Here is a 15639-nt window from a genome sequence, read left to right on the forward strand (position 1 = left end):
TCATTTTAATAGTTTATTCTAAATAGCTATAAAATTTGACCTAATTAATAAATTTTAAAAGTTATAAAAATTTATTGTTAATATTTTTTGTGAATTTTTTTTTTGTCAACAACATAAATTTTTGGGTACCATTTTATTAGTTTATTTTATTAGTTTATTTTAGATAGTTTAAAGTAGAAATCAAATTACACAGTCAGCAGTGTCAATTGTCATTACAACATCACAGGTACATCATACACTAATTACAGTAATATGCTACAAATTCATGAATTTTATTTTTTCAATAGATAAAAGCTTCCTCTCAAAATCCTCCATTTTTTTTAATTATTGCCTTCGAAAAAGCTGTTCTTCAACTTCTATTCCCTCACCATCATCTATAGCACCAAATGCTTCACACTCTATGGCCCTGATTTTTTCAGGTGTTCATCAAGTTAGACAGAGAACCTCCAGTGACGTTCTTTAATGACACATTACAGTCTCATCCAACTATTGCCAAAATAGTAAATTACCTTAAAAAATGGACACCCAAGAAATATTTGGTTAGGGTTAGTAGTTGTTCTTGATTTGTACAGAATGACATATACGCCGCAGAAGCACTTTGGTGCAACCCCATCTCGCTCGAATCCTCCTAGCACGACGAATGAAGACCTCACTACTCCAGGTATTGTGCATGAATGAAGAACCCCTTCACTCATCACGGACGATCGCACCATTAATGGCCATGGCTTCGTAGATGCATTTCGATCAAATAGGACTCATTTCAAGTAATGGCGTCATTTTGGAGCATAAAGATGAATTTGTCCATTAATAATTTGTTTCCATCCACATCATCAGATAAAACGGACAGCTCAGTTTCCACCCCCTCCAGGTCAGTATTCTCCGTTGCCGTTTTGAGCCCCAACTCGATGGAGGGGTATAATTATTATCACGCGTTTTATAAGGTGAGGAATTTAAATGTATTTTTCAATTTTGAGGAACAAAAATGTCTGCATTTAAAAAGGTCAGGGACCTATTTGTTTTTTACTCTTTTAAGAAATATCATTACTCATCTCAAATAATAAATTATAAAATAACCCAACTATAATTAACATAATGATCAATTAAAATATGACCCATCATAAAAAGTAACTTCCATGTTATTTTAGAAGGAGTTTGATAGAATAAGCCTTATATTAATTATAGAATTATATACTTTGATTACTTTGATTCTTCCAGTACCTATGTATATTCTATATATTGTGTCTTTCAACTCATTCAATAATACACTCTTTGGATTAATACACTCTTTAGATTACTCTCTTGTTTTTAACCGCTCAAATGACATAATATCTCTAAAAGTAAATCTGAGTTTCATTCCTAATTTTAGAAAAAAAAAAAAATATCTCCATGAGCAACGATAATCTGAACCTGGAAAGGGTACTGGCAATCCCTGTGAAAAAGAGTGATCCGGTGGATCTGTGCAGGCCGTTACGCAAGTTCGTAGCCATAAAATATTGAGAGAGCGATGCACAGAAAGTGGAAAGCATTCTCGAAACCCTAAACAAATGCCGCAGGGACATGGAGCGAGGGGACCTCTCCCTTCCCATGCAACGTGACTGCCTCATCCACTACTTCAAATGTCTCTGCATGGTTGAGCCACTCTTCACCGCTATCTCCTCCGACGCCGACGTCGACTCCGACTCCGACCCGATCATCTTTGTCTGGTACGACGCCTTCAACCCTGAGCATGAGAATGGGGTCTCCTCGCAGCGCAACAGCATCCAATTGGAGAAGGCTGCTGTTCTCTTCAACCTTGGCGCCATATACAGCCAGATTGGGGCCTCTTGCGACCGCACCACCGCCCTTGGCCGTCACCTTGCAATGGAAATGCCGCCGCCAAATTCTTCTTCAAACTCTGGAAGGATTTTGCCAAGGACGTCTCCGCCACTATTGACGTGACTCTCCTCTTCGCCGAGAGTCTGCACCGCCTCTTCTCCGCTCAGGCTTCGGAGCTCAAATTGCAGCAACAATTCCACCACAACAACACAATGACGACGCCAGTTCCGCTCTCCAACAACATCAATGTGCCGTCGTTTCGTTTGAATCGGTCAGTTTTCTCTTGCTTGATTTTACATTTATTTTTTCATTTTAGATTTTTAATAGCATGATGATGATGATAATGTAGGTTTCTAAGCTTTATCGGATGGCATGTGATCTGATACTACGTGATTCGGCTGCAACCGCACATGTCATCTCATTTGACGAAACCTGGATAACTCATCTTTCCCGGAAGGTGAAATTCTTTGAGGTGGAGGCTTGTCAGAGGCGATCATCCATCCTACCGAAATCCGAGCGACCTACAACCCATTGGTCCAGTCTTGTCCTCTTGATCATGATGCAGAGTCTTGTCCTCTTTCGATGCAGATTCTGTCAATGAAAACATCTATAGAATGACTTGCAATTCCTTGGGCATGCTTATACCCAAGCAACATAGAATCCCATACCTTGACCTCCTCCTCTCTGAGTACAGCTCTTTTAAGATTATTGAGGATGGAAAGCTAGTGGCCAACCCGTGGAACATGCCTCCTCCTTATCCAACAAATTCGGCCATCCTCTCAGCTTCGTCTTTGTCAAATATGCTGTCAATCCCTTTGAAGAAGAGTGAGCCCTTGGACCTCTATGAGCCCCTTCACAGTTATGTTGCCCTTAAATACTCGGAAAGCGAGGCAAAGAGAGTACAAGACCTTTTCAAAATGCTACGTAAATTGCGCAATGAAATGCAGCGTGATGACCTCTCTCTACCCATTCGCCGTGACTGCTTAATCTACTATTTCAAATTCCTTTGCATGGTTGAGCCTTTGTTCCCCATGACTAACTCACCCAATCCACCTATCTTTGTTTGGTACAATGCCTTCAACCCACAAGACAACTCTTCTCAGCACAACATCCATTTGGAAAAAGCCTCTGTTCTCTTCAACTTGCGAGCAATCTGCACCCACATTACTGTCTCCTGCGATCTCACCACCGACCAAGGCCATCGCCTTGCAGTGAGGGCCTTAAATGATGCCTCATACTGGTTCTTCGTACTGTGGAAGTTTGAGGCAGAGAAGGCATCTGCCACCATTGACTTGTCAGTAAACTGGGTCGAGCTGCTTCACAAGATAATAACCGCTCAGATTGCCGACTTGAAAAGGAATTATCCTCATTCCTGTTCCTATTCCCATGGATTCTCATTACCTGCATATCCGGTATGTATCATCATCATCAAGCTTTTCAGTTGATTTTTTCTTAGTGCAATTGATTGATGTCAATCTTGATCTGTTGAATTGTTTGATTGGGATGATGTAGGTTAGTCGTTATCGGAAAGCTTATGATATGTCGACAATTGGGCCTTTAGCTGAGAATCTTGTTCAATCCTCAATACCTCAATTTCTTCAGTCGAAGCTCAAGGCCTTCCATGTTAAAACTCGTTCCATTGATGTCACTGAACAATTTCTTTCGGGGTATTGTGAGGCTCAATCCCTGCTTCAAGAGGCGTATCAAACATCATGCTTGGACCTTTTCTCCGAGGTTGGCTCTTTCAAGATTAAGGATGGAAATCTTGTGCCCAACCTTAGAGGCAGTAATGTTGCCATTGGGGGAGATGAGCTCGCCGGAGAGCGGAGACCACCACCGCAGTAACATTACCATAGAGAAAAAACTAAACAAGCCTTAGTAGTTTTTTATTTTCTTTTTTATGTTGGATGTTGGAATTTTATTCGTTGATGCTAGAACTCTGTTTGTGAATATATATTATCCTTGTAATTTTGTTTGTTGATGTGTGAATTTATTGGTTCTTATTCCTCACCAATTTTTATGCCTCTGATCTCGTAGCCGTTGTTAGTTTTGTTGCATATTGGTAGAGAGAACCTATCAAATTTTGTTACATATGGTGCTAAGGAGAGCGGTTTACTCTTTTCTTTAATCTTAGAGATACCACAGACCACAACTAGAGCGATCAATATGCATATTTTTTGCTAAATGTGAACGTTGTTGTTTTCTAAACAAAACAGTTGTGAACTTGCTGTCACACAGTGATAAGGTATGGTCTCTCACTCTTTCTCTAATTTATTTTCTATTTTTCCCCTTGAAAAATAGTAGATTAGGTATTTTTTTTACTGGAATGTGGAAGAAAGAAAATATATCTTTTTGTTGTTATGTTTTTCCATTTTAACAAATGTCCTTTTGTTCTTGTATTAATTATTCTTGTTTAAAGCTGCTTCTATTGTTATTCAAATCCTTCTGAATTTATTGTTTGTATTTACACAATTTTTTTGATATGCTGCTGCGATGAGTTCTGTTTTTTTTTTTTTCAGTAGACTCTAGTTATGTCTTCTCCTCTTTTACCTCTTTAGTTTTGTTTGAATATTTTGACAAATAGAACTGGAATATGTGTAATCTCAAATCCTGAATTTGATTGCTCCTGGCATAGAAGGACTCGTATATAGTTCTTTAAAATTGGACAATTTAATATCATTCTTAATCGGGTTTGCCTCTTTGTTAACTTTTTTTCCATCCAATTTTCCATTTCTGTTTTTGTTGACCCAATTTTGCAAAGCATCTGATCATGTGATTTTCTTACCAAACCTAGTTGAAGGTTTACTTCTCATTATGTATTCGATGTTTCAATTCTTTTGTTTATACTTTCTTATTTTATTCAGCTTTATTGTCTCATTTTTAGATTGGCTAATATACTCTTAACATATGATAGAGTACTAAGTTTTCATCTCTGTTGTCCGATGCAATGCTTGCACCACAAATTTTGTTAGCTTTTTTTTAATTTGTCTGTGGTGGCAGTTTCAGGATTCAACATTTTGATGTGCTGGTAACATACTTGCAAGAATGATTAACTTTCTAGTTCACTACTATTGTGATACAATTTTTTGCACCGGATGAATTTTTAATTTTTTTTTTTATAACAATAAAGTTGTTAATTATGACATTGATATATTGATGAGAAAAGAAGGGGGATACATGGCTAGTTATGACATTAATTATATGAGTTTTACATGTTTTATGTGGGATTAGACTTGCTTGGAGGAATTGCTCTGTAACATGACTCCACCTTCTTCTTAGAGGGGTTCTTGTTTCTCCTCAATCCCATTAAGGAATAAGACACTTGTGTGGATTGTTGAACTTCAACTTTGACCCTTTTAGATGTATTAGAAGAGCATGTTGATGGTGACAACAATAATAGAAGTACAAGAACAAAGAAGTTACCAGTGCTATGATGAACAAATGCTTCATGGTATTATAGTAGTGTTAGTCGAAAAATACTTTCGAAAGGATAAGCTAATTCGAAATGTTGGTGAGATGTTAGGAAAGGAGTAGAAATCGAAAAGACACACGTGCAAGCGTTAAGTGGAAATTATTTGGCGTGTACTCGATTTCGATACCTTAACAAATCGAGAAATAATTCGAATAGAGAATCGAATGGCATTTTCGAGTGGAGAATCGAGCGGTTACACAAAGAAAGAAGTTGAAGGCTTTTCTTTGAGTTGGGAATTTATTGGTAATGTTCATTAGCAAAAGAATGGGAAAGGAGGAATGCGCATACAAGGCAGCACCATGCAATTAGTGGTCGGTTATAGAAACAGGTTATAAATATTAGTAAGTTTTAGGAAATAGGGTTGAAATTTCTCTTCAAAAATACACTCAAGCACACTCACATTCCTAACGAATTTCTGAGTCTGCATTCGAGTTCAATTTCTGTATGGTTTCCTTCCATGCCTTTAATTTTCCATTTACAATTCTTGTAACCTTTATTTTTCTTGTCAGATTTATCTTCAAAGCATACTTTAATTTTATTGTCAGATTTACATTCAAAGTTTTTTTTATTTATTTGTCTGATTTACATTTCAGTATCTTTAAGTTTTCTGCCAAAAGTCCTTTGATCCTGTCGGAGGCATTTTAATTGCTTTCTTTATAATTCAGTGCAAATTATTTCGATTTCAGTCAGTCTCCTTTTCAAATCCTTTATTTTACACTTCTTTTATCCTTTGGCATTTTTCGAACTTATTTTCCTATTTTAATACTCAGGCTAATTCGAGAACCTTTGATGCACTTATAGAACTGGTACCTGCAAAAGAGGAGTACGTTTCGCTCCCAGACCATTAGAATCGAACCACCATCGATTTGCTAAAAATTGACAAAACAAATTGGCACGTCCGGTGGGATAGTTTTAAACTAAAGTGTGTCAAATAATTTTTTAGTGTCATTTGGTGTATGCAATTAAGAAGTGGAAGGATTGTTCACATGGCTGAAGAAGTGTCAAATGTGAATGGTGGTTCGTCCACTAATGACAGTATACCAATAACGGTGTAATTTTTGGACGTTACTTCACGTTCCGAATGGTTAGTTGTAAGTGAAAGTACAGTGGTTACTAGTGTACAAACAGAAAATATTGGACGTAATATTCATCTACGTGGTAACTTACCGCCAATCCAGTCTTCAGTAACCGGTGGTTGGCCCCGCCTTATAGCCTTCCTCCTGGTTATATTCCACCAGTGAGTGATTTTGTTCTTCCTGTTCGTTTCGGGGGTGTAAATGGAGTAAATAATTCTCAAAACCCACAACAGTTTTCGGAATTCTCTCGTGATTATAATGTGGGCTCTACATCGAATGCCTCTAATTCTATGGCGGTATTTTCGACAACATGTAGAGAAAAGTCATCATGATTTAGAAAAAAATAAAAATAAAACTAAGATTTTATATCACACAATGTTAAATACAAATTTAATAATAAAAATAGAGTGGTAAAATGGTAAAATAAAACTGGAAGGAATACATGCAATAGGTAGTTTAGATGGAACATTGTTTTAAAATGATGGTTGAGGGTCAATACTTTTAGCGAGGAATCATTATGTGAAAATGATGGTGGAAGGCCAGTGCTTCTAGCAGATGGAACCTTGCGGTGAAAATGGCGATGGAGGGCCAATATTTTCAGCAAAAACAAAAAATATTTTTCTAAGAGTCAAGAATAAAAGTAGATTTTTTATTTTAAAGTCATTTTTTTACGAAAATAATAAAATAACTTATCGAAGAGGAGAAGTCATATATTTGTACTTTTAAAAAAAATTGTGAATTAACTTTTCGAAAAATTAATTTTTTTTAAAATAATGTCTTTATAACTTTTCATAATTTAAAAGTAAATAAATAAATAAATAAATAAATAAATAAATAAATAGCTACTTCCCAAATGGGGCTGAGTCTAATTTAATTGCCAAAATGCCTTGGTCACATAGTATCACCGCACTACTACTGTCGTTTTGAGGTGTCTGTGCTAGTGTCGTTTCATAAATTCGTTGTCGTTTAAGTCTTAACTGAGATTTGAGATCTGTGTTCTTCTTCATCAGAGTCGCAGAAATCCTTCCAATGCCACTCTCAGATGCAACTTCTTCACTCCCAAACGAACCCTAACGCAAATGGTGGGACCGAAAAGACACTTCCTTCCACTGATCTTAATCTCCGTTACCGCCTTCATCTTCTACACATTCCACCAGTCTTCACTGCCACCACCTTCCGCCCCCGAACTCAACCCCAATTTCACCCTCCAAAACCCAATTCGGAAAAACCCTAACCCTAACTTCACCTTCATCATCAAAGTCCTCGCCTTTAATCGCCTCGACTCCCTCTCCCGCTGCCTCCGCTCACTCTCCTCCGCCGATTACCTCGGCGACCGCGTCCACCTCCACATCTACATTGACCATTTTGCCAATGGATCATCGGAGATTGATGAGAAGCTTAGAGAATCGCACCGGATTTTGGAGTTCGTCGATTCGTTCGATTGGAAATTTGGGGAAAAAGTTGTGCTTTACAGGACCCTGAATGCTGGCTTGCAGGCGCAGTGGCTGGAAGCGTGGTGGCCAAGCAACGATGACGAGTTTGCGTTCGTTGTGGAGGATGATTTGGAGGTTTCTTCACTCTATTACGAGTTCGTGAAAGGAGTGATCATGAATTTCTATTACAATGCCTCCAATTATAGCCCTTCCATCTATGGTGTATCGTTGCAAAGAGCAAGGTTTGTCCCAGGTACCATGTTTTTTCTGTTTATTTGTTTTTCTAACGATTAATTAATTTGATTGATTTTGCTCAAAATTGTGCAAACTTATTTTAAATGTTGTTTTGTGTGTGTGTTTTGACAAGTAGGTGAAGTTTTATGTATTGAAGGAATATGGTTTAATCATGTAGATACCATAGAAATGGCAAAGTTCTTCATCTATGCTTTATCTGATTTTCTAATTGTTTATTTGATTTTTGAAGTTGTCTTTTAATACTTTCCAATTCTGATGGTGATGCTTGAAAATTGAGAATGGAAGCTGCGAATGCATGCAATTTCACTAGTTGAGTAGTGGGATACTTCCGGCAGTAGGATTCCGTGCCGGCGGCAATCATGTTTAGTATAAGAATTTGATCTGTGAGAAACTGGTGTTTTGAGTTTTGATGGAATGGAGTTGAACCTTTTTCTTTGTGTGTGATGATTATTTGGAAAATGAAAATGGATGTTACAAAGTTGAGAACGGTGGAAGAACTTTGTTGAACACTTGGTGTAACTTTCTTCTTTTATCTGCTGCCTAAGTAATTATTCTCTGCTGCTTCATTATTTGTGTATGTTAATATGGGTACTGATGGTATTATTGGTTCGGGGCTGCAGGTAAACATGGAAACAAATTACAGTTAGATGACCAGACACGACTATTTTTATACCAACTGGTTGGGACTTGGGGTCAAATTCTCTTTCCAAAGCCTTGGAAAGAGTTCAGGTTGTGGTACGATGGAAACAAGGCAAAGGGAATTAGGCCCTTTCTTGAGGGAATGGTAATATTTCCTTTTTACTGTAAGAAAAAAATTTGTGTTCTTCACTCTTATCCAGTTCTCAGATTTGTTGATTTTAGCATATAATTTTTGTTGCAAAATTCTGTGTAGGTGACTACAGGATGGTATAAGAAGATGGGGGAGAAAATTTGGACACCTTGGTTCATTAAATTTATTCAATCCCGTGGTTACTTTAATATCTACCAGAACTTTCTGCATGAGAGAGCATTAAGTGTTTCCCACAGAGATGCAGGAGTAAACTATGGAAAAAGTGCTGGACCTGATTCTCAATTAATTGAGGAAAGATCACTGGACTTCAATCTTTTGGAAATGCAGCCTCTGAGCAGTTTAAAATGGTACGATTTTTGTTTCAAAGAAGTACTTCCCAGCAAGGTGGTGACAAACATGGAAGAACTTGGATCTATGCTTCACTCTCTACCGAAACAAGATAGTATCGTTGTAGTTAATATTGTTGGGGTATCAGATGCAGTAGCTAGAAACTTATTATGTCACTTTGAGAGGCTAGATATCAGGAATTATATATTTATGGGCCCTCCATCTGACTTCTTGTTTGATCTTGCAAGGAGGGGGCATCCTGTAGTTGATATGGACCAATTTCTAAGTAGCGTTGGAGTGTATAAATCGACTTCCAAAGGTCCAAATTCTGTTGCCATCAAGAGTATTTTGGCAAAGGCTTATGTAATTAGAAAGTGTATCCATAATAGGTATAACACATGGGTGATCAATGGAAACATGCTTCTCAATTCTAACCTCTTGTCCGAATCCAGTGATCTCAATAAGGACTTCTTTGTTGCAAACAACTTGGATTTCTTCTATGCTAAAAGCTCATCTTCGAGTGAGAAAGTTTGGAGTAATGACTTCGTGTCGAAGGTTGTAGCTATGGCAAACTCATTGGCAAGAAAAAATGATGGTATAAGGTTTGTATATGTGGTAAAAAAATTATTGGAAGAGAGTGGTGCTATGATTGGAAGAGTTGATGAGACTACCTTTGGAATGAAGATTTGTTCTGATGAAGTTGGCAAATCTTCTTTTGAGGATAAAAAGTTGGTACATTGGTCAACTGTGATGGAACTAGAATCCGTTCAAAAATGTCTTGAAGAGTTGAATTTATGGAGTATAGACAGTGATTTATCCTGCACAGCAGTGGTATGTCACAAGTCATAGCATTTTGTGGCAGATAGAAGTAGATTTACATTTACATTTTATCTTTTTCTATACTTTTTTAATGCCAGTTTGGCTTACACATTCTTTTGCTCATTTTGTATCATCACTTGTAACAAAATTAAGCTGTGAATGAGTTTAGATGTGTTGGAATTAATTTCCTGAGCTGCATTTTGTCATTTTGTGTAGTAGTAACCTCTCAATGAACAGAGTTCTTTGTATACAAGGTTTACCTTTCATCACAGTCATTCATGTTTCCTAGTTTCCTATGCTAATTTAGGATTTGGAGGATTCATGTGTGTTGTGTCGCTGTAAAACAAAGACTACCACGTAACTAAGCTCTGTATTTAAACAGGGATGAATATAATGAACTTGCCAATATGATGAATAATATTTGGTTTGCATTACCTAACAGAATTAGAGGTAAATATATGATTACGTTTATTCAAAATTAATTGTGTCCTCTAGAATTGATTTTGGAAAAAAGTAAAAACTTGTTAAATTTTTTTAATAAAAAATTATAATCAATTTTAACTAAACTAATTTCACAGAATTAATTCTACCTTTAAGTAATTTTACAAATCCAAAACTATTAAATTAGACACTTTGGTCCCTAATAAATTTTTATTCATTAGAAGTTTTTGAAAATTACTTTCATTCAACATATTAATCTCTTTGTCACTTTCAATTAATTTTTTTTTTGACTCAACAAACAAAGAAATAAAGAAAAAAAAAGACGATTATCCTAAATCAGCAAACATAAGATGCTGAAGTTCATCACAAGATTCCGACCAAGACCAAATAACATGAGTTGGATTGGTCTTGACTGCATATTTCGCCAGCCAATCCGCCACATCGTTAACATCACGGGTAATCCATTTAAAATTCACAACCCAAGGTCTTGACAGAAGCTCCAGTATCTTCTGAAGAATATCAACCACATCACAATTTAATCCATTTGCCGGATTGTTTAAAATGTGCAAAATGTCAAGACAATCTGTTTTGCACACAATATTTCTCAAGTCATAATCCCAAGATAAAATCAAACCCCTCCAAACAGCAAAAAGCTCACATCTGACGATAGGTCCTGGAGGATAGCTACTAGAACAAATAAATTTTAAACAAATTTTATTATAAGAAAATTACATCTCAAAAAAATTACTGTAAAATAAATTAATTCTCATTCGTAACAATTAGGGCTGGAAGTGAGTCAAATTGAGTTTAAAAAATAGACTTGATTGTTAATGAGTTGAGCCGTGAGACAAACTCAATTTTCGTGAGATGAGCTTGAGTTTGGTCTAACTCGACTCACTCTCACCTCTAATAACAATAAAAAATCAATTCATCCTACAAAGATAATTCTTAAAAATTGAAGAATAAAAATATATTAAAAACCAAATCCTACAAATTAAAATTACTTGAAAATCAATTTGAATATTTATTCTATTATCTTTCTTTCATTAATAATTTAATATGCAACGCAATTACATCATAATACACTTATTTTTACATATTTTTACATTAACATGAAAAATTATAGTAGTAGTTAAATTTCACTCAATTACCTTAAATGAGTAGAAAATTGACTGAAAACTATTATTTTACTGTTTTTTCTTAACAATGTTTTTTTGACCACATTTTCTTAGACCTATTATTTCATTTTCAAGTTTTTCTTTCTCTACCTCAAAATCTCGGATTCGAGTCTTATCAAGTATAATCTAATCGAAAAAAAATCTGATAAATATGTAAAAAGTGTGTAAGTATGTTGTGTGATATTTAAAATTAAAAATTGTCTAATTTATCTGATTAAAAAAATATATAAAATAAATAACAAAATTGACTAAAATAAAAATTAATTTTGAAAATTATTTATTAAATAATAAATTTTTAAATAAATTTTAAATTCGTAATAAATTAATTATTAATCCTTAATTGGTTGAGTTAGAAAATAGGGTGAAGTATGACACCACCATCATTCACACCACAGTGCCACAAATAAAAGAAAAGAAAACAAAAGAAAACTGTTGCAGAGTGGGTAATAGTGTACAGTGCTACTTCCTTCATTAATTCATCTTCTCACAAAAATAAAAAATACCAAACGACGTCGCATTGAGACACAGCTTGTTCCAATGGCGGACCCAAAGATTTCGGCGTACTACCAAACACGTATGGCGCACTTCGGTGCAGTCACCAACGACTGGCTCGCCCAGGCCCAGTCCGCCTCCGCCATCACCACCACCCCACCACCACCATCTCCGCCACCAACCGCCGCAACTCTCTCCGATCCCAGCCACCAGAAACCCTCGTTCTCGGTCATCGACGAATTCAACCGGTGGCGGAAACAGCCCGACCTGGCGGAGGCCGTCGCCGCAATCCGCGCCCTCGCCGCAGTCATAAGGTCCAGCATGGCCACCACCATGATGCAGCTCGAGATCGAGCTCAAATCTGCTTCCGATTCGCTCAAGGTTCGTAACGAATTTTCTGTTTAGTGGTGAAAAAAAAGGAGTTGTTTTGCTTTGAAGCTATTAAGTTCTGTTCTTTCAGCTCCTTTTTATTCCCTTTTTATTCTCTGCTTTTGGTAATGTTTTTCCATTCTTCTGAAGAAAAAAAAAATGTGGAATCCCAAAATAATGAATAAATTTTTAAGCTGTCTCAAGAAGTTTTGGATTGTAAAGTTATTTTGCAACTGAAACAAACAAACAATTATTTTTATTTTATTTTTTTTCAGCTTATTCAAAATTTCAAATGCACCCTTTAGCTATCTGCATAGTTATCACTTGTTTTGGTAGCTTGTACTTTAGTTTTGTTTTGTTTTTGTTGGAAAGTTTACTTATTCTATGCATGGTCAATTTAACATTACGGTTCTTGGGGTGCTCATGGTTTGTTGTTCATTTCTGAATGTGATTATGTTGAAAAACCTGAATTGAACTGGATTTGAAGTAAGTTTTAAGGAGTAAAAAAGAGGTAATGGGACTGGCTTTTTTCAAATTTTCGGAATTGTTGGTTTTGCTGGTTAATTGTTGACTAAAATCTTCAATGAGGTTTTGCAGTCATGGGATACAACCTCTATATCATTGACAGCAGCATGTGATCTGTTTATGCGGTATGTAACTAGGACTGCTGCTTTAGAATACGAAGACTTCAATTCGGCTAAATCTCGCTTGATTGAACGTGCCGATAAGTTTGGCGAAATCTCATACACGGTATGCTACTTAAATGACTGATGAGTTGGTTGTTCTCCAGTACAACATGATTTTATTTACATACTTGGTTGCCCATATTGGCTTTGTTTTGCAGGCTCGCAAAGTCATTGCAATGCTCAGTCAAGATTTTATATTCAATGGTTGTACAATTTTGGTTCATGGTTTTTCCAGAGTTGTCTTGGAAGTTCTGAAATTGGCAGCACAAAATAAAAAATTGTTTCGGGTTTTGTGCACAGGTTTGTGCCATCCTTCTCCTGTTAGATATTTATGCCTTGGATTAATCTCAAGTTTTTGGTCCTTATAACTTTGTTCATCACCTCAGTTTCTGGATTTATCTCATTCTAATCTCTTGGATGAAGTCCATATCGTTGTTGTATTCAATTTTAGTAAATCATGTCAAGACATCAAAATTTTGTTTTTTTTTTCTCGCGTAAATTTGCAGAGGGGAGACCAGACCGAACAGGGTTACGGTTGTCCAATGAATTAGCCAAGCTGGATGTTCCTGTGAAACTTGTAATAGACTCTGCGGTGGCATATACTATGGATGAGGTGGACATGGTATTTGTAGGGGCAGATGGAGTTGTCGAAAGTGGCGGTATAATCAACATGATGGGCACATACCAAATTGCAATGGTCGCAAAGAGCATGAGCAAGCCAGTTTATGTGGCAGCTGAAAGCTACAAGGTACACTTGCTCCATACAAAAGTTATTATAGTATTTCAGTTGTTAGTTTAGATGTTAGGATTCTTGCAACCTTTTTGTGCATATCTAACATCAATAAGAAAATTCTACCTTTGTTCTTTAATGCAAATTTCTACATAGCCAGGAGGATTGTGTTTGATTTTCTACAATAAGGTAGAACATAGTTGAATCTTTAGGGCATTGATCAGATACAAATGTTGATGCCACATTTCTTGTAGGTAGAACACCATATGACTTGAGTACAGTGTCAAATGAGCAAACATTGCCGTGAGAAAAACAATCATTAAGGCTGCGTTTCGCAACTAAGTCAGAGTAATACGTGTGATTACACGCCTTATTTAGGCCTATGAGAGTAACTGATATCTAACTACTTAACTAACTCACTGATTTCCCTAATACTCTGCAGTTTGCTCGCCTTTACCCGTTGGATCAAAAGGATTTGGCACCTGCATTGCGCCCAGTTGACTTCGGTGTACCAATTCCATCAAAGGTAGAGGTTGAATGTTCTGCCAGGGATTACACTCCTCCTCAATATCTGACTCTGCTCTTCACAGATTTAGGTGTTCTTACTCCATCTGTTGTTAGTGATGAGCTTATCCAGCTATACTTATAGTCTCTCTCATCACCATCCATGTACAATTTTGTTCATGTTGGTCCCATTTCAAGAATCAAGATCATTTGTATCTGATCACGATAACAGTTTTGTAACAACTACTTGCATTGCCAACTTCAATATATAAATTGGGGATCATAGTGTTTCCATTGTGTTTTAGTAGATTTTGCATAGCCTCTGAAATTCTTTCTTTTGGGATAAACAATGATTGAACTATATATTTTTCTGTCATAGAAATTTTGATAATATCATAAAGTCACTTAAACTAAAAGCTTAAATTGATAGATAAAGATACATAAATAACTATATATCTTATAATTACCATGTATTTGGTGGTTAAAATTGAATTCATTTTGTTTTATATAGTTGTGTTATGGAGATTTTCTATTTTACTGATCCTCGTAGAACTTGCCAAGTGCCTAAGTTGTTGAAGACTTGAACATAGTATACAACCACTCGCTTGTGCTTTTTAAGAATTTATTCTTTCAAGCTAAAATGTAGTTAATGATATATATATCATTTGAATTTGAATACTTTTTAATAATAAATGACTATTTGTATCTATGAAAGATGAAAACGTTGATATATGTATTCATACTAAATTGAAACTAAACTTGTACCCACACAAGATGTCCTCCATGTGACAAAAGTACTCTACGTGGCACTCCAACCCTCCAAAGACATGGTACTTTTGGGCATCTTGCGTGGGTACAAGTTTAGTTTCGATCTAATATGGGTACATATGTCGGCGTTTTCATCTTTTATGGATATAAATGATCATTTATTCTACTTTTTAAATTTGTTGACAAACAATCATGTTAGATATACACTAAAATTAGTTATCAGTATATAATACATATTTTAATATAAAATATACATTAAAAATATGAATTAAATTACACATGTATTATACATAAAAATACATGATGACTAATTTAGTAGTTGATTTTTATGTGCACATAGTATTTTCGATAAATAAATAACTAAATTATTTATAAGATACATTCATAATTTTATATTTATATTTATATTAATTAAATTTAAATTTTGAAATAAATAATAATTTATAGTTGTTATTTTATTTTATTGTATGCGTATTAACTATTA

The 15639-nt window shown here is 35.7% G+C and overlaps 3 protein-coding genes across 4 annotated transcripts; all 3 read left to right on the forward strand.

The window, feature by feature from the left end:
- On the forward strand, nucleotides 1421-3854 carry LOC107624767. The gene is made up of 3 exons (XM_016327225.2): nucleotides 1421-2086; nucleotides 2165-3227; nucleotides 3328-3854. Exons 2-3 carry the CDS (start codon nucleotides 2430-2432, stop codon nucleotides 3658-3660), a joined length of 1131 nt encoding a protein of 376 aa, XP_016182711.2. The 5' UTR covers nucleotides 1421-2086; nucleotides 2165-2429; the 3' UTR covers nucleotides 3661-3854.
- LOC107624764 lies at nucleotides 7219-10402 on the forward strand. The gene is made up of 3 exons (XM_016327222.2): nucleotides 7219-8049; nucleotides 8672-8835; nucleotides 8944-10402. The coding sequence occupies exons 1-3, from the start codon at nucleotides 7443-7445 to the stop codon at nucleotides 10015-10017; spliced, it is 1845 nt and encodes a 614-aa protein (XP_016182708.1). The 5' UTR covers nucleotides 7219-7442; the 3' UTR covers nucleotides 10018-10402.
- LOC107624765 (translation initiation factor eIF-2B subunit alpha) lies at nucleotides 11992-14694 on the forward strand. Of its 2 annotated transcripts, XR_002356990.1 has the most exons (6): nucleotides 11992-12479; nucleotides 13065-13217; nucleotides 13312-13453; nucleotides 13660-13901; nucleotides 14138-14231; nucleotides 14326-14463. XR_002356990.1 is itself a non-coding variant. In XM_016327223.2 (5 exons), the coding sequence occupies exons 1-5, from the start codon at nucleotides 12144-12146 to the stop codon at nucleotides 14530-14532; spliced, it is 1080 nt and encodes a 359-aa protein (XP_016182709.1). In that variant the 5' UTR covers nucleotides 11998-12143; the 3' UTR covers nucleotides 14533-14694. The 2 variants fall into 2 exon arrangements, 1 of the variants encoding a protein (XP_016182709.1); XM_016327223.2 differs by lacking the exon at nucleotides 14138-14231 and having other exon boundaries at nucleotides 11998-12479; nucleotides 14326-14694.

Source organism: Arachis ipaensis, chromosome B02 (genome assembly GCF_000816755.2).
Source record: "Arachis ipaensis cultivar K30076 chromosome B02, Araip1.1, whole genome shotgun sequence".
Classification (NCBI taxonomy): Eukaryota; Viridiplantae; Streptophyta; class Magnoliopsida; order Fabales; family Fabaceae; genus Arachis; species Arachis ipaensis.